At 39.1% G+C, this 18,545-nt stretch overlaps 1 protein-coding gene across 1 annotated transcript in view; it reads right to left on the reverse strand.

Annotated features, from left to right (window-relative positions):
- Nucleotides 1-1,994: 1,994 nt before the first annotated feature.
- swap70b (switching B cell complex subunit SWAP70b) overlaps nt 1,995-18,545 on the reverse strand; it is a 34,476-nt gene continuing 17,925 nt past the window's right edge. The window contains exons 4-12 of the mRNA XM_081607713.1: nt 17,742-17,969; nt 16,111-16,257; nt 15,854-15,962; nt 14,583-14,764; nt 9,165-9,272; nt 7,323-7,489; nt 5,504-5,702; nt 5,012-5,108; nt 1,995-3,873 (exon numbers count right to left, since the gene is read on the reverse strand). Coding sequence (XP_081463839.1) covers nt 3,755-3,873; nt 5,012-5,108; nt 5,504-5,702; nt 7,323-7,489; nt 9,165-9,272; nt 14,583-14,764; nt 15,854-15,962; nt 16,111-16,257; nt 17,742-17,969 — 1,356 coding nt within the window. The 3' untranslated portion in view covers nt 1,995-3,754. The remainder of the gene's footprint in view (nt 3,874-5,011; nt 5,109-5,503; nt 5,703-7,322; nt 7,490-9,164; nt 9,273-14,582; nt 14,765-15,853; nt 15,963-16,110; nt 16,258-17,741; nt 17,970-18,545) is intronic.

Below are 18,545 nucleotides of genomic sequence, written 5' to 3' on the forward strand. Positions count from 1 at the left end.
GCCCTAAATCTGAAGTCAGAAAAGTCTGAGGGACAATAAGCAGGGACGATGTTTTTCCAGCCAACTCGAAGTCTGTCCGTCTCTTCCCCTCCTGCTGAGCCTAATTGAAATGCCTGATAAGGTTTGATATTTTTCTTGAATTTATTGGATTGCTTTTCCTGTTGTTGCTCTGCAGTCCAATAAATATCTCTTTTATGATCTGTGGAAGTTGGGCGCCTGAAATACATCCAGAACTATAAACACGCTGACCTTACCTGACTGCGGGCGAGCATCAATTTTATCTTCGACTGTTCTGAAACACCACTGTAAATAAGACAGCCTGTTAGAGCCTAAAGACTAAAGTCTGGAACTGAGGTCCACCATACTGCAGGGTAAAAAACAACAACCTGTCTGTAATTTGGATCATTTGCATATAACAAGCGGCGAGCGTAGAGAAACAGAGCCGCGCGCTTGCAGAGAAAAAGCGGAGCTAGTAGAGAAACAGTCGCGCGTGAGCAGAAAGCAGACTGAGTGAGTTGACAAGAGATGAGCGCGTGCCGAAGCACTACGGAGTGAGCTTTTGTGAGATTTAAACGCACGCGATTCAAATTATTGTTCGTTAACAAAGATGTGTGCGACCAGATAGCTCACTTAGCCCAATTGGTGACGCAGAAATCACGCCATATTTTCATTTGATTTCGGTGGAACTTAATTACCAAAGGGACTTAAGGCCTCTGTGAGGGGGAAAAGCCTAGGTGTGCTTATCAAAGAAAAGTAGAATGTGTTTTTTTTTTAACTTTTGTAGACATGTATTTTTTATTTTTTGCATATTTCTTTTGCATAAAGAAAAACTGCAATTGCATTTGAAAACGATAAGAATAGAAACCCATTGATGTGAAAAAGTGCAAAGGTTTCTCCACAAGAGGGCAGCTGATGCTCAGCAATAGACACTTCCTGTGGTGCAAAACAGGATGCAATATTTGAGAGACTGAGGCAAAGAGATAAAAGTGGAATCTATAGATTATTTTCATTCAACAAAGAATCCCCAAAGATTTTTATGAGTTTTTTCCAATATAAAACTTTCTAAACTAATGCTTTTACAGTAATGTATAAATGTGTACTTCCAGTGACAATATGCAGTATTTGCAACAAACAACAAAGCTGGTGAACAAACAAGAGGTCTCACTTTGACATAAACAGGTGTGTCTCTGTTGATTCTTTGGCCAAAACTTGTTTGTTCTTCATTCATTGAAGTTACTCAAAGTTGGTAGCAATGCGCTACCCAAAAGCGATACTTCATAATATTATTCAATAAAAATAAAATGGTGGTTAGTTTTGTAGTGAACTGAGATTGTTGGAATTAATAAATATTTTTAAGCGCCAGTGTTGTTTAGGTTTTTTGTGCGGGGAGGTAAATATTGCGCACAAAATAGATATTGCTTAATAAGCATATATTTGTGTCAAATTTCCACACCCCCTTGCATGCTTACAAAAATAACAAAAATACACAAAAATATATTATGAAATGTTTAGGAGAGATGAAAACAAACCTACAGTTACATTTTTATTAATTACAAATTACGCATGAACACCAATGTCACAAATCACAATGAAATCAGATGTCAGTTATAGTCATTACTCTTTTTACATGTGATCAGAAACTGTTCTTTCAAATTCTATATCTATATTTAGTGTTGGCTTGTCCCAATACTAACTGTAGTATTAAAAATACAAAGAAAAACAATTCCATATCATTTCATTCATTATTACCAGTTTTGCCTGTTGTGTATTTAGTGCAAAATTAGTCGTGTACAACAAATGAAGGATTTATCTTTTATTAACAGTAGAGTAACAGAACTGATTGTTGTGTTGGCTATATTTATTATTGACCTTGGCGCCCCCTGTTGGCAGCTCTCTTAATAACAGGCCGCAGCTGAAGGAAAGTCTATAATAAAACCTGCTGTTCAATGGAAACAATGTTGAGATGAAGAGAAAAATTTGATTCCACAATTCAATCAGAGCATAATTAGAAATCGTTTTTATTACACAGCTCAGTCTCCAGGTTTTTACAAATGCATATATCAAAAAACAACAACAACAATCACAGGAGTTAATCAGGGCATTATGAGTGCAGCAGAGACGTCCAACAGTTAGAAGTCCTGTTTGCAGTGGACGCTGGCTAAAATGACAAAATGTCTCCTCTTCATTTTAAAACGGCCCCAGAGTCCAGGGCGTTGGACAGATTTAGCTCCTGAACGTTTTGACACAAAAGGTACAAAACTTACTTTTAACAGCTTGAACTACAAGCCTTTTGTTAGCTTGAGAATCAGGTTAAAAGTAGTGCGATAAGTACGAGCAGATAATCGGTTCCCTCATTGGATGAGATAAACCAACATCCTCCTTTAACCAGCTGCACATCAGAAATCAATCAATTTGACAATATGTACTGATAAAATATCGTACAAACAGCTAACAATGTTACGGGAAGCGGACGGGCAGATCAACTAGCTCGTTGTTCGTTGCTCCTAAATGAGTTTACAGTCACAGCCACATTTTACTGGTTGCAGTAGCACAATTTGTCACAGAAACGTTTCAAATGTCCAACCTTTTGATGACAACAATCAGAGAGGAAAGCTCTAAAAACAAAGTGGAATTAAAATCAAGAGGCTGCACAATTTTAGTGTCTCTCAGAATTCATTTTAAATGGATGTGGCTGAAAGATGTTTAATGCATCCTTTATTTTTTGAAGTTGAGATTTAAGGGACTTCTAGATATTATTCCATTCAACCCAATTCAAACAAACTTTATTAATCCCAAAGAATACTTACATCATTGTCTTATGATCACCTGCTGTCTGGGCTAAGATACGATTCAGGGAAATCTAGAAAAAAAAACATCAGCACCCCTCTGTCTGTTTGCTCCATTTGGGTCAAACGTTGCATTAGAAGAAGTTCGGTCCTGCATGCAAAGGGAGTTTCTCCGAAACAGGAGCATCAGTAATTGCGCCACCAGTGATTTAATGCAATAATTTTTTTCTTCAGGTGTGATTTATTTCCCCACTTGGACTCAAAGTAAAGGCAGAATCTTTTCTAAGGTTGTTATTTTTAGACTATGCTACTCCATGTGCACCAGAAGCACAGACAAATGGAGACTGCACACTGTAGAAAAAGAAAAAAAAAAGAATAATAATAAAAATGTCTGCTTGTTGTATTGATATCAATGTATTAGTGTGCTTGTCCTGTTTCTGCGTAGGACAACGGATCAGAATAAATCACTAGAAGAAACCGAGGAGCAGGACGATGCAGTTTTGTATTGTGTTTTTGTGACGATGTCTCAGATTAATGACTTCATATCTACAGCATTAACATACCAGCTCTGTTGTATTTACAGCCTGTAACTAGACCCTGTGACTGTCTGTGTTCCAGTGTTTCCTCACCGCTGTCACAGACGTCTGGATTCTTCACTGGATTCGAGCTAAACTTGGCGCATCACGTTTAAACTGCAGCTCTGGTTTTTAGTGTTGTACACTGACAGTACGGCTGGTTAGTCTATTGCTGGACAACACTAAAGATTCATTTAAAGGAACCAAACTAATCAGTTAATCAATGCCCTAATTTAAAAATGCCTCAGTTTGCTAGTAAACCAGGTATTTGTGTCCGGTTGGAAAATCCAGTCACCAGGTTTGATTTCAGTCACTACAGGTTTGTTTTACTGAACACGTCTAACCAGCCTTGTGAGTTAGTGACCAGTTTGAGGCCGAGTTCTCACGGCAGCTTCACTGAGCCTGAGCGGCTTGGTTCTTCATCTCCTGCCACTGCTTCTCCCGCAGGCTGAGCTCCACGTCAGAGAAGGCTGCCGGGCCCCAGTTGGTGATCTTCTGTGGCCCCTTAGAGCCTGTGGACGACAAGAAAAACGTCATTCTTCGTTCAAAATTCCTGCAGGTTTCGCCGTCTCGAAATGAATACTTTTTCAGACGGTTATGAATTAAATTTAAGACTTGTTTCACAACAGAAACGTGCAACAGAAAATCGCAGCACTATTTGTAAGATTAGCTACAGACACGTTGCCCCCTGCTGGAGGGCAAAAAACTGCTGGCCAGCAATGGCTACCATTGGTTTTAGCTGCTAAGGTGTCAACACAGCACGCTAAATATTAAATGTGTGCGTGATATATAAAAGCAAAAGGGACTCAGTGTTTTGCTACTAATCGTCAGCACTATGACTGCTAGACGTCAAGGTCCAAGGGTATCACATTTAGCATGTAGATGTGCTGCAGAATTCTGTGTTTCGGTTCAGTTGAAAAAAAATTAAGAGACCCACACCCCCACTCTAACAGGTCATCAGTAGAGGTGTTTAAATGAGCTAATCAACCACGGCTGTGTTCAGACGATCACTTTTTAATAATCACAAAATAAACATCAAGCCTGAAAACGTTAAACTGATGGACTGAATGTTCTGGGAAATGTTTGCGTGTTTTTTGGCGTTGAATTCTGATACATTCGTGGAGCTGTTAGTCGGTGGCTATGGCAATGGGTTTGTGTGTAGCATAGTCTGCACAGAGAGCGAGACAAACAAGTGGTTTTTGAAATGCCCACCTTGTGTCGTTTCTTTTCCTGCATCTGCCACAGAAGCAGTTTTTGAAATGAGCAATAATGGCGGCTGCCCAGGCCGGCAAGAAAAGGTGGTTGTCATGTGCAACAAATAAAAAAATAAAACTTGTTATTTAGTTGCACTCTAAACAGGTTTTCCGTTGCTTTTATGCTGTTAATGTGGAGTTGGTGCCCTGATGAATGGAAACAGTGACCATGACTCCCCTAAATATAACCAAGTGTAACAATGTCACTGAATTAACAAGTATGAATCCTTCTGCAATAGACAGCTGTATAGTGTCAACATCTGAGAAACATCTAGAAAATCAAGCTTGGGCTCCTAATCATGGAACTGCAACCTTAAGAAACCTGCAGCCTCTTCCTCTAAAACCAGATTCAGACTCTTATTTGGGGAGGACAGAGAGGGGAAGCAGAGCGCGTCACCTGGTTGGATGAGCCGCAGCATCCCTTCATGCTGAGCCACTTTGTGCTTCCATGACTTGGTGTTGTTAGTTGCATCTTCCAGCTTTTTCATCACCGTCTGATTCACACACAAAGAGTTACTTTAGAAACCTTATTAAATATACATACACAACTATTTTTAGCAGTAGTGAGAAATGGTTCGACATTTTTAATTGAATGAGTTTGACAGGTGAGGTATGAATTGAGAAGATTTCATTTCCGCTGTTTTAAACTGTGTTCTTGTGAGACAAAAAAACCCCCAGAGAATATTTCCATCTGGTTTGAGATTACTGGACATAAGACAAAACAGAAAAGGATGAAATCTAAAGGTGGTGTGATTTAGAAACACAATCAGGTTGAGAGGATCAAAAATTAGACAAGGAGGGAAAAGCTGAACTGAAGAATTTGTCATATTTAACACAAGTCATGTTAAGGCCCTGATTATTTCTGGGTCACATGACCTTCGTAGCTGACCTGGTATTGCTCCAGCGCTCCTTGCCTCTCCTGCTCCAGCTCGTCCAGTTGTTTCATGGCGGCCTGCAGGGCGCTCTCCTTGGCCAGCCGCTCCTTCTCCAGCTCCTGTTTCTCCGCCTCGGTCTCAGAGATGGCCCGCTGCTGACGCAGGTGGATCTGCTCCAGCTCGGCTCGCTTCTCAGCCTCCTCTTCCAGCAACCTGCTCCACACACAGACGAGCGACGCAATCAGTGGCGCTTTCTGATACGGGCAACATGGGTAACCGCCCCCCTCTGTACATCTGTACACTTTTAAAGAGGTGAAAATCAATCTGAAACCAAACCAAAATTAGTAACCTGGAAATGAAATCAAATTTGTCAGATGGTGACAAATGAATTTTGAAATTTGGACACAAAAAATGAAACAAAATTTGACAGATGGTGACGTTTCTCAAAATAATACTAAGAGTTTGGATGTATTGTTCCTCTGTTTCGTTCTGACATAAAGGTTCTGTCATGTTTACATCACAGTATGGATGAAAAGTTCATATTTGACCCGTTTTGCCTTCAGCATGGTGACCCGAAATTGGTCATTAACCACCCAGAGAATCAGTAAGATCTTGATTATTAATTTGTTAAACAATAGATTCATTTGGATTATTTTTTAGAGGATTATTGGGGATGCAAATAATTGTGCCACCATTGAGTTTATTAAAAGCAAACATATCTTTGCCAGGACTGCCAGGAAATGTGGTCATGTGTGCAGGGAGTGTTTGAGCAGCATTCTAACAGTATGCAGGAAAGATGAAGAAAGTGAAAAATCACTCCACTAGTGTAGATCTGTGTATGGAATGAGTCTATGGAGTAGAAAATATTCCTACAGGCTGAGATATCAGTGGCAACCTGAGGTTGGATATCATTGTGTGTCAGCAGGTGGCAGTGTGGTGCCTTTTCCGTCTGTGGCCTAATCACCAGCCTTCACAGAAGTAGTTTTAAATTAGTAACCTGGAAATTCTTAAACCGTTTTTATTTTACTTTTGTATAGATATTAGAATCTAAATCCACACTCCTTACCAGTTGGTGGCAGCGATGCACCGTTAAGTTGTTTGCCACTAAATACCACAAAAAGAAGAAGAAGGTTCTCGTACTGAGTTTGGACATCGTTGTCATTGATTCGCAAAAACAAAGCTATAGCTCCTCAAACACAGAAAGGAAGCACAGAAACCTCATTTTGACTCTGAAGAGAGTTTGCCCCATCACTGCCCACTTCCAACAATCATTAATATTACCAACTGTTCTAAGTAAATACACTTTAACTCAGTTTAACCATCACTGAATAAGTAACAACACTTCACTGTAGCTACAAACAAAAGCTCAACCCCACAAATAACCTGCCTGCTCTCGTTCTGAGGTTCTGTTCAGATGAAGCTCAGGCTGGTAGAGCTGATTACACCAATGACAGAAAAATCTATTTAGCAGCAAGTTAAGGACAGATTGTTGTCTTTCAGACACTGACTTAATTTAAGAACAGAATGAAACGCTCTGCCGCTCAGCCGACGGGACGGTGGAAAGCTGATGTCAGCAGAGAGGAAGGAAGGACAAGAGAGGAAACTCAGCGGCTCTGTGGCAAAAACGAATAAATGACCCGTTGAGACTCCCGTGAAAAAAAGAGAAGCAGTCAGAACTCTGAAGACCTTTTGTGAGTTAGACGTTAATAACTTCCTTGTAATATTAATATCTTGTCCCAACTTTACAGTGGAAAAGGAAAGAAGCGGTTTATTCTTCCTGTGAGGATATTTCCTCTCTATTGTGTAATCTCTGCCCTCCACCTTCGGACTGACCGTGCCTGCAGCTTACGGACGGTTTCCTCATCCTGCCTGGCCCGCTTCTCCTCCTCCAAAGCCTCCTCCAGCTTATGATACATGTCCTCCAGCTCCTGGACCCTCTGCAGGTACTGCTCCAGCTCAGAAGACTTCTGGGCCACCTGCTCCTCCATCTGCTGCCGTACCTGGTAGACGAGAAATGAAACCCTGTTTCTATAAGCAACGGAGGATGGATGAGGATGACTTTTGTGACGATTTGACATTTTTTTAAGAAGATTCCAGGAAGTCATTTGTACCTGCTGAACGTCATGCTCTCTCTCACTCTCTGGCAGCATGAATGAATCACAGACATGTCTTTCCTTTTATGAGATTTATGTCACTGTGCTTCCACTAACTACAGTTTAAATAACTTCAGTATCTGGACTGCCACTAACCAAACAATTGTGCAATTTGACAGTTTGAAAATAAATTTGCTTAATGGAAACACAACAATTTAGAAGATAATTCACTTTTTGACAAAAACGTTTTGATGCCAGGATGACGTGGTTTTATTGGCCATATTCAAATTGGTTTATTTCGCAAAACTGCAAAGAAAAATTTTTTTTGCATCACATGAGTCACGTGATCAACAGCTAGACGTCGCCGCTGGAAACCATGTAGAGGAAACAGAAGGAAGTAGATGGAGAATGGTTTTTTTAATGATTTTTCGCATGAACAAACTTATTCATGTGTGATTTTAATTGCGTTTCTTATTTAATTGAAACACTGCAATTGAGAAATTGTGTTTCTTTTCCAACAATAGTGGAATAATGACAAAGTTTTGCGCATATTTGTAACAGAATCACAGCTAGTGATGCTGGAAATAGAAACTTCAACAGTAGATGTAAACAAAAGTTAACTTAATCTGACTCTACAAATTCAAAAAGTGGTAAAAAAATTTTTTTATTAAAATCTCCCATCATCACAGCATACATTTGACAAACAAAAAATCTTCTCCACTATGTCCCCCGGTGTTCTTAATCTGTTACAATAATGGGAGGGTCTAAAAGTTATCAAAGTAATCAAAACAATTCCAAATATAAAAGTTAATGCAAGTTAATGCAAACTAAATTAAATATATTCTAACTAACTAAACAAAACTAAAATTGACAGAACTTATGATTTACAAAGAATCATTGAGGAAATGTCTGGAAATGAACTGTTGCTATACTTAGCTACTTTTCAGGCAAAAAAAATAATCTGCCAAAATTGGAACTGGCTTTTTACAGATCGGTGATCATTAGAAAACTGCAATTGGTGAATCCCTAACGAGTATGACAGGAGGTTATGAAGGGCATGTATGTTGCACTGAACTTAATATTTCTTTTAAATGTACTTTGTACAAGGTTTGGGGGATTTCTGGTTGAAATAAAAATATAATTGAAAGTAAATACGTACGTCAATAAGATAGCTGATTGGGCTGTCTGAGCAGAAATACGCAGATAAACATCTTCATCAAAAGTCCGTCACACAGCCACAAAGGGTTCTCAGCATTTCATGTTATTTTCAGAGGAAGTCAAGCACAAGGTGAAACCTCTTCTGGTCGCTACAATTACCAAATGTGTATTTCAGTAACAAGAGCATGACTTCATTTAACTGAGAAACAAAGTTAAGAAAGATATATTAGGAACTGCACTTCAGGTCTTTATTGGGGTAGATTTTTTATTTTTTATTTTGAGCATTGAGGTTTCTTCCAATCGTTTTTGTTTTTTTAGCCGGGTATACCAAGATGCATGCAAATACAGAGCAGCTAAAGAGAGAGTTGAGTAAAAGTTGTTTTTGTTCTGTTGCTCTGGTGGAATAATTTTCTGAATCACGTACCATTTTTTCTCTCTCAAGCTCCGTCCTGTAGCGGTCCTGTAGTTCGGTGTGAGTCAAAAGGCGTTTTTTCTCTTCCTCTGCTGCTTTTGCTGCTGCCTCCTCCAGAGCCTGACCAGAAATAAAAAACAGAAAACAAAAATCAAAAAGGAGACAAAAAACTAAAACGAGCAAAGTGAAAATGGCTGTTTGGACAGATGTGGTAAGATCTGGTAAGATCCTAGATAGTGAAAGCTTAATGTCAGATGAAAACGTCTGAGGGTAGATGTTTGTGATATCACATGAGCTGTAATTAGGGGCAGTATTGTGTAGCCAGCCACGTAGTTTCATTTTGTAGCACAATCAAGTAACAGTGTTACCTTCAGTTGTTATAAAAATGCTGCATCAAATATGCCTTAAAAGAAATTTGACTTAGTAATTTAACACCTTGAAATTGGGCCTGTGTCTCTTTAAGAAGCTCCTGCTCTTTCTGAAACGCCGCCTTCAGGAAGTCATCACAACATGGCTCCTGTGGCTTACTTCCTTTGGGTTTCTTTTAGCAATACATTTTTTAATACGTTATCTTCCAGAAAACGTAGGAAGATACGTTTTCCTATGTATCTTAAGTTCGTATCAACAGAGATGTGTGGGATCAATCTCTGTTGCATCAACTCATCGCCAGCGTCATGTCGGGTCTCTTGGCTGCTTCTCTGATTAATCACTTCTTTGCACTGCCTGTTAGTTTAAATGGATGAACATGATTTAGTGGGTTTGAATTTGAACCACGTCATTTTCATTCAGCATTTTTTGCAAATTGTCATAAAAGTAGGATCACTCTGAGAAGTATTGATCACAAATTTTACTCAGATTAGAGTAACGCATAACATGGTTTACCCAAAATTTGTTGGCTCCTCCGCCGCAATTTTAATATTTATCTGAAAGACTTTAAATATCAAAAGCTTTTATATACTGAATGACAAACGGCTGTAAAATCAGACCTGAGAATAAAGTTATGCAACTTGTTAAGATGTAACATCAACCAGGGGTGAACTTTGCGTTACCTTTCTACAACAACACAGAGACAGAGAGTCGATAGCTTGTGTGTGTGCGTGTGTGTGTGCTTGTATCTGTCTGTGTGTTCCTTGTGCATTCATGCTGCTAACTATGTGAGATGGAGTTCTGCACCTCGACACCAGACTGTTGTGCATTCTCATGCTGTGTCCCACACAAAGCCTGGCCTGTCCTCTAGTGTCTTGTTTAAGTCAGAGTTATTCCTCTCTGTCTGTGCAACTCGCTGTTTGTCGCCATGACATTGCCTCCCGCATCATGACATGTAATCCAGCTCACAGATATCTGCTAAAGTTCCTCTGAGGTACATTCAGGTCTTAATTAAAAAACATTTTTTTAAGAATTGTCAGCCTAATAAAATATTACTTTAAATCAGTTTGTTGCGACTGTGATGATGGTAGTGAAGCTTCACTGAGGTCTGGATGTAGAGCTCTGTTCCTGTGCTGCTTCCTTTCTTCATGTGTGTTGATTTTGGTGATGGCACTCATCAACATGTAATGTTTAGTTACTGATTTTCTCAGTTGTTGACTGTAAGGCGCATGAATTTGTATTTTTATGATGTAAACCACGCTGAACTTCCTTGTTGCTGAAATGTGCAATAGAAATAAACTTCTTTTCCAGCACCGCGGCTCCGTCAGAATAAGGTTTGAACTTCAGGTCCACTGATTCCTCTCTTTTCCAGCCGTTCTGTCATCGCTGGCCATCACTGTCCTGATTAAATCTAGTTTGGCTGATGCTTCAGAAGTCACACTGTGGTAATGGCTGCAAGGTGCAAAGATTCTGTGGCCACAAAACAAACCCAAATCAACCCCCCCTGCCTCCAATCTTTGACAAGTGCTGTAAAGTATTTGTGCTGAAATATTTCTAGTTTTGTCCTAACATGCCACAGTGTTGTGTAGTAAATCATCTCTCTACTTTATTCAATTAAAAATACCTTATTTATTCCAAAGAAAAATTAAATGTGGGAACTTATATAATCGAAGTGTCTTCAAAAGGTTGTTGTGGATGGTGATGCGTTGGCCAGGAAGCATCTCCAGTAGAAAACGGTTTCCACCGTTTTTCACTCCTTTGAAGAGTACCGACTCTTGGATGTTTTCCACTGTGGATAATTTGCATCATTTTTGTAAAATGAGCTTCATACAGTTTGGAAATGGTTCCATAATTCTCCCTAGATCAATGGACAGCAAAGATTTGATTTCTAATGCACACCTGTTTGCTTCAGACCATCAAGACTTCTTTCCCTGATGTCACATTTGCTGGTGTTCATTTAATCAAATATATTTTATTAGCAACATCTGGCTGCTGCTTTTCCAGAAAAAGCGTACCTGGATTGTCCTAACAAAACATTTCCACTCCAGATTTGATTTTGTTAAATAAACCTTAGATCAAAACCAGTTGTAGAATCTGGTAAAACTTGAGATACTTTCACATTATATTTTTATCAAACTGAATGAAGGTGTATTTTATTTTATTTTTTTACCAATGTTGTCGTTTTAGAATTGCTTCAACAATTCAATTTTGCTCCTTTAACTACATCTTCTGTTGTCCTTTGTGATACATTTTTAATTGAACTGGTTCTGAAGCCATAGAGAGCTATGACTTCAGAGGAAAACAAATGAATAAACTGTGATGTACAGTTTAAAGCCATCAACAGACAAAATGATCTTGTTTTAACTATTTACTTCATCAGAAACTTGAAGGTGCAGCTGAACTGCAGCTGAACTGCTTTCCCTTCCGCCTCCTCCCACATTGGTCCTTTTATGGCAGCCATGTTGTATTTTGAGGGGGCTGGGGTGAAATCCAAATTATTCTTTGCAAACTTCTAATTTGAACTTCAGATTAGAAACCAAAAGGCATAAATATACCAATGTATTCACCTGACTGGACAAGCATTATTTTTTTGTTTTGTTTTTTTCAAATAAAAAAAACTTTGCTATTCTGAAAATTTGTAAAAGAACCACGGGTAACGACCAATCAAAACCAGAACTCTGAAGTGACTAAGCAGAGTAATGAGTGACATCACCTTTTTTTTTTTTTTTTGGTAAAGCTGACATTTCCTGTTCACCTCATCGTCTCTGGCGGTAATAAGAGGAAGCTGTTAGTCAAGACCAGAGTTTGATGAACTCAGGTCTAAGAAGAAAAACATCTATCGAGACACGTGTCCTCTCTGCCATGCCCACCATTCACTTTATTCATGAGCAGGCTGTGGCTTTTCAGAGCAAACCAGAGTTTTTAGGTGACCTAGTTGGGCCGGTTGAGACATCAGATTGCATGTGTGAAACCAGCAGTGCATGACAAAGTGGAGAGCATTGAAGATAACCGAGCACTAAACACACTCCGGTCCTTTAATTACGGTGACATAGCTGCACAGGAATGCTGCCGAATCAGTTTTGTGACTTATTTAGCCTCCAGTGGCAGAAGCAGTGCTGCTGTGACATAAGTGTGTGTGGGAAACCACTCAAAATAACGCAACACACACACATTATGAGGAAACGTGTTATCTTCTGCAGCTCTGAATCGTTAGCTTACAGCAAAACAGCTCGATAACTGAGGGCAGCAGTTATCGTTGGTTACAGATTTTATCTTGTAGAAATTGACACGGTGAAGAGACGACCAGCACAATGTCATCAGACGGACGGTGTGAGGCAGGCAGTGAGGGTTGAGTACCATTACTCTGTATTGGTTCTTTTTGCACACTGCCAAAAACACCAAATGCTGCGTTTCTCAGATCCACATTCAACTCTGAGTAACAGAAAATCCTGATTTTTTTTGTTTTTTTTACTCCAAAAAGTTGGAGTCAAAACAGGTGAAAGGAGCTCAGATGTAGTTTGTGGTGTTGGTTGGTTGGTTGGTTGGAGTGTTTGTGGTTGTGGCGGTTCATGTTTTGTTGTTAAGTGGGAGGAACACAACTCAAAGTGAACACCATTGTTCTGCTGGTTTTCTTCTACAGAGTTACTATTTCTTGATAGAATGAATTCAGTAGAACCGATCCCATATCAATATCTGTATGGACCCCAGTATTGAAAGCAATTCTAGGTCATGTATCAGTGACAATGCACCCGATCCATAAGGGAAGATCTATACTCTCTAACTCTATGGTTTATACTTTGAGCGACGTCAGGTTTTATCATTTACTTTACATTATATTTAGATTTCCTAATTGCACTTTCTGAAGTATTTGAAAGAAAGTTTGTTGCAGTTTATATGTCTGACCAGTCCTGTGAAGATGGACAGTACTGTACCTCAGTACATTTATGTCCTTGTTTTAAAAAAGAAACATTTTAAGTCAATTCAGCTGTTTTTCTGCATCGGATCGTATCGGTCCATACTAAACCTCAGGAATCAGAAGTGAAAAAAGTGGATCGGTGCGTCTCTAGGGTTTAGGAATGTGTTTGTAGTATTTGCCAGGAAGTTGTTTAACAACATATTACTGGATTCAGTTGCCTTGCCTTGTGATTTTATTTCCTGCACTGCTCTCTGCACACCTGAAAATAAAATCTTGACTCTGAAAGTCAGACATTCCACAACGTAAGCACTGCAGGTTCTGATTTGTTCCGTTTGTAAAGTTTTGTTCTTAGTTACGCTGGTTGAGGCACTTCTCAGTCTGTCACAATAAATTTAGCTGGACAATAAATCGTCCCTGGAATTATTATGATAAATGATCATGTTGTTGCTTTGAGACCATTTCTGACGTAATGATAAAGGTGTAATAATGTAAGTTCCCTCTCTAAAATACTAATAAATTTTAATTTTGTAAAGAACACTTGACGGTAGAACTGGGAGACATTTTAAACATCCAAAATAAAACTCAATAATCAAAGTCAATAAGAGGAAATAAAAAACACACACAACAATAAACCATAGATAAAGTGGATTATGATGCAGCTGTAAAATATAATCAGAATGGAAATCATTGAGCTCATTTCAACTTATGCGACTGCGACAAGTCTACGTTTCCCTCTGGTTTTGGGTTGTTTTAAGGATTTTTGGATTTTTGCTCTTGGCTTTTACTTTTGCCTTCATGCATGCAGAACAACAATAAAAGCTGGCAGCTGTTTCACTTTAGCTTTACTTCCTCTCTGTCTAATTTATGTTTTACTGTGTTTTCTTTTTTGCTTGATCATAAACCACATTCGCTGAGTTGTTCCCATGAAGATATACAGCACAGAGCTTAACTTCCTTATTTACCAAAGTACAGTATATCCATCCAGTTGTGTGTTCACTTCAGATTACTTTGGGGTTATATTTGCATGAGCTGCTGTTTTTAAAAAATATATATTTTTCAGTCTTTTTTTTTTTATTTCCACCAGTATAATTTATTTCTCTGTCCTCCAATAACACGCTTTCATTAATAGAGAAATATTTTGTCCTTACCTTCCTCATGTTCTCCAGCTCAGACTGCTTGGCCTCGTTTGCCGTCTGCAGCTCCCTCATCCTGAGCTCCAGCTCCTCCTGCTCCGCCTGCTGCCTGAGCCGCAGGTCTCGCCGCTTCTGCCGGGCTTCGTGGTGCGGCGCGGGCCGGCTCTGACGCAGCAGATTCACGCACATCTGAATCGCTGAGACGAACCGAGGAGAAAGACAAAAGCAAAATAAGCATTTACTGCATTTAAGTGTGGGGAAAGTGCTTTTCCACACTTTCGTTTTCATTATTTGGAAGAAAAGCAATCAGTGGGTGCACAAGACTTTAGAAAGGGTGGAGGTTCACTTTGAGGAAGGACAATACTAAACAAGAACTACAGTTTAGTCATTTAGATCATGTCAAACTTAAAATCCGGCCCACCAGAAGTTTTTATGTGATCCTCTGGACTCTGGAAACTTCAAGATAATAACATGTTATTATAAAAATCACTGCATTTTTATATGTATTTTGCCAAATTACCCCATGGTGAAAAGATGTTTAATTTTATTTAATTTCAATAAATTATCATTGAAAGCTGAGACAGGCATTTATTCATACTTGATATTAGGTAGCTTTATCAACATGGTCGTCCCTTTAAAGACATTCTGGAGCCTGTTTGTGGCCCAAACTGAAAAAGAGTTTAACATCCCTGATTTAGACCAAACTATCATCATGTTGGAGCAAAATCGAATTTACAATCATTGTCAATACTTGAAAACTCATGTTCAGAAACGCTCTCCATTACAAAGACTAAACGTCAGTAGAGAGAAATCCCAAGATACTCAGGAGGCTCAAGAAATATACAAACCAAAACAATAAATAAATAAATGATGTATAATTTTCTTATACTTTACAATTATTTACTTTGTGCTTGTTTTTGTCACATTAAATCTTATTAAAATGCACTGATGTTTGTGGCTCTAAGGCAGGGGTCACCAACTCCAGTCCTCGAGGGCTACCGTCCTGCAGCTTTTAGATGTGTCTCTGCTCAAACACACCTGGATCAAATAATCTGCTCATTTCCAGCCTTTTGCAGAGAGGAATGAATGCTGGTGAGGGAATTCAGACATTTTGGAGCAGAGGTGAATCTAAAAGTTGCAGGATGGTAGCCCTCGAGGACTGGAGTTAGTGACCCCTGCTCTAAGGTGACAAAATGTGACAGTTCTACAGGTTTGATTACTTTTCCAATAGGAAAATATGGAGAAGACAAATTTTGAGGTTTGGATAAACTTTCCACACAGCTCACCCTGGATCCACTCCTGCTTCTTCTTCTTGTCCGATGCGCTGATTTCGAAGCTTTTTTGAGACGACTTGATGAGGAAGAGGCACTTCTTTCCCTCTTTGTCTTGTAAGGACTGCAGCGGAAAGCAAGAATGAAACATTTCACCAGTCTGGACATATCATGTACCAGAACATAAAAATGCACACTTTAGAATTAATCAGTTTTTTTTTATCTTCATGAAAGAAACAAAGCACAAAGCAGTAGAATGGGTGGTTTCGTGCCTCCACACTGCAGGATCCGTCCAATGGGATGTCTCCTTTCTTCTCTGCAAGGTCCTCGCCCACATAATACGAAATGAAGCCGGGCTTCAGCACAAACCAGCGCTCTGTCCAGTTCTTCCTCTTGTGGCCTTTCTTCATCATATATCCCTACAAAGAAAAATAAACAGGAGAATTTATTTATTTTTTCTTCCTGTTTGGGGAGTGATGTCAACTTTGTGGATTGGCCCAACCGGTTCTGTGGAGGAAGCTATGCATTAGGGTGATGGTAAGGAGGCCTTTTAGGAATATGCCTGTCTTATTTTCTATCAGAAATAACTTTCTTGATTGACTGAATATAATCATTCATCTGAATATTGACCCTTTGCGTGACGTTCTTCAGAAAGCAGCCCATCCCGCCATGATGGACGTCAAAACTCCTGTTGAACTTGGCTTGGCAGGATAATACTGCTTTTGATTAGTTGGTTGCAGTGTAGAAATGATCACATGGTTCACTTTTTACCTAGAAGATTAACGTTCATACACTTCATAAATAAGAAAGTTTGGTAAGATACAATCAAATACAGCTTTAGTGAGAAGGGAAGCATCCAATCATTAGTAACCATGGAGAAAATGCCCATCATGTTGCTAGCATGTATGAAAAAAAAAACAACTAGCATCTAGACTTTTACATACTTTCAAGTCTGCTACTGTGTAAGGGAAACACCGTTTATGACATAGTGGTTTGAATCATGTGTGAATTCAGGCGAAGTCAGATTTGATCAAATCAACTAAAAAGTCAGGAGGGGAAAGTACGGGTCGGTTTCTAAGCTAGCTGGTTACAACTTTTGTAATTACGGCCGTCTACGAGCCCCGACAAGAAGAGTCACTTTCATGGACACATTAGCTTGACTTAAACAAGCGGAAACCATGGTTACATTAGCAAAAACAATCATAGTTCCTCTGTTCAATACATCCATCATGGTGCTGCAATTTTTAGGTTCCATAGTTCTAAAGATTTGATACAGAAATATGAATAACTGTATATAATAGTGGTTATAGTCATCGGTTAAGTATTTACTGACGAAAATCATGACTATGATTCCTTGATGCCAGAGTCTCTGCCTGGCAGTGGGAGGAGCTACTGTTAGCTTGTGCTGACATGATGGCTCCATTCCACAGTTAAATATAACCTGGCTGGTTGAAACGATGTCTAAAATGAGGGAAATACACAGCGTAGAGTATATCAGGGGTGTCATGAAAGGTAAAAATGTGGCCAACAAAATAAAAAACAACCGATAACCCAAAAATTTTGGAAATTGTCCGTTTTCCTTTTAATAAAGCAACAATCTGAAGCTGGGTTTTTAATGATAAACATGTTTCATAAAAATATTATTTACTGTTGTAAAACAAAAACTAAAAAAAATAATAATCAGAAAGTAAATTTTGCCCACAGGACAAAGGTTTGGATACCACTGGTATATACGTTAAGCAGGAACTATTTTCTGTGGTGGACCAATGGACAAAGCCGAGTTATTTCCTAATGAAAAGGAAGAAAAAGTCTTGGACTTGTATCATGTGCAGATATCAAACCTGATAGTAGTTGTTAATCAACCAGACAGTCTGAAACCAGAAGGAGGTGAAGTGTTGCCCACCTGTTTGAGGACATCCAGGATGAGCTCCTGGTAGACCTCGCTGATCCCCATGGACAGCGTCTGCTGGTCCATGCCCTTGCTGAACTGGCCTGAGCCCACCAGCGTGATCAGCTCCCACACATTCAGACACTGCTGCTTGGAGTTCAGCTCCAGCTTCAGGTCCTCGAAACGCTCCTCCACCCAGCTTCCTCCCATCGCCTCCGTCAGCTTACGCAAGAAATACTCAATCTGTGGAAGAGGACACACGCCGCATACGGTCAAGTCCAAGTTCGGTTGCTACGAAAGGGAAAAGCACAACAAACACCGTTGGATTTCACGGAGTTATTCCTAGGTGTGGACATTCACACTGCAAAAACACAAAATCTTACCAAGTATTTTCTGTCTGGTTTCTAATGCAAATATCTTAGTTCACTGAGTATACTAGGTAACATTTCAGCAAGTTATAGGAGCTTGTTTTAAGACAATAATTCCTTAATATTGATGAAAAAGTACTAGTTCTACTGGAAGATAATTTAATTTATATTAAGACATTTTTCCCATGTTCTAAGTGAAATAATCTGCCAGTGGGACTCCTATATTCAAGAATTATTGTCTTAAAACAAACACCTATATCTTCCTGTAAAGTTACTTCTAAGTTAGTTTTGTCTTATTTCAAGTATACTAACAAATTTGTACTAGAAACTAGACCAAATATACTTGATAAGATTTGGTGTTTATCGTTTATTGTGATAAATTTCTTTTTGTGATAAAATCCTGGTTTATTGTTGTTACGATAAATTCCAACTAATGATGTCCAAAAGAAAA

The sequence above is a fragment of the Poecilia reticulata genome, chromosome 6 (genome assembly GCF_904066995.2).
Source record: "Poecilia reticulata chromosome 6, P_reticulata-male-v2, whole genome shotgun sequence".
Lineage (NCBI taxonomy): Eukaryota > Metazoa > Chordata > Actinopteri > Cyprinodontiformes > Poeciliidae > Poecilia > Poecilia reticulata.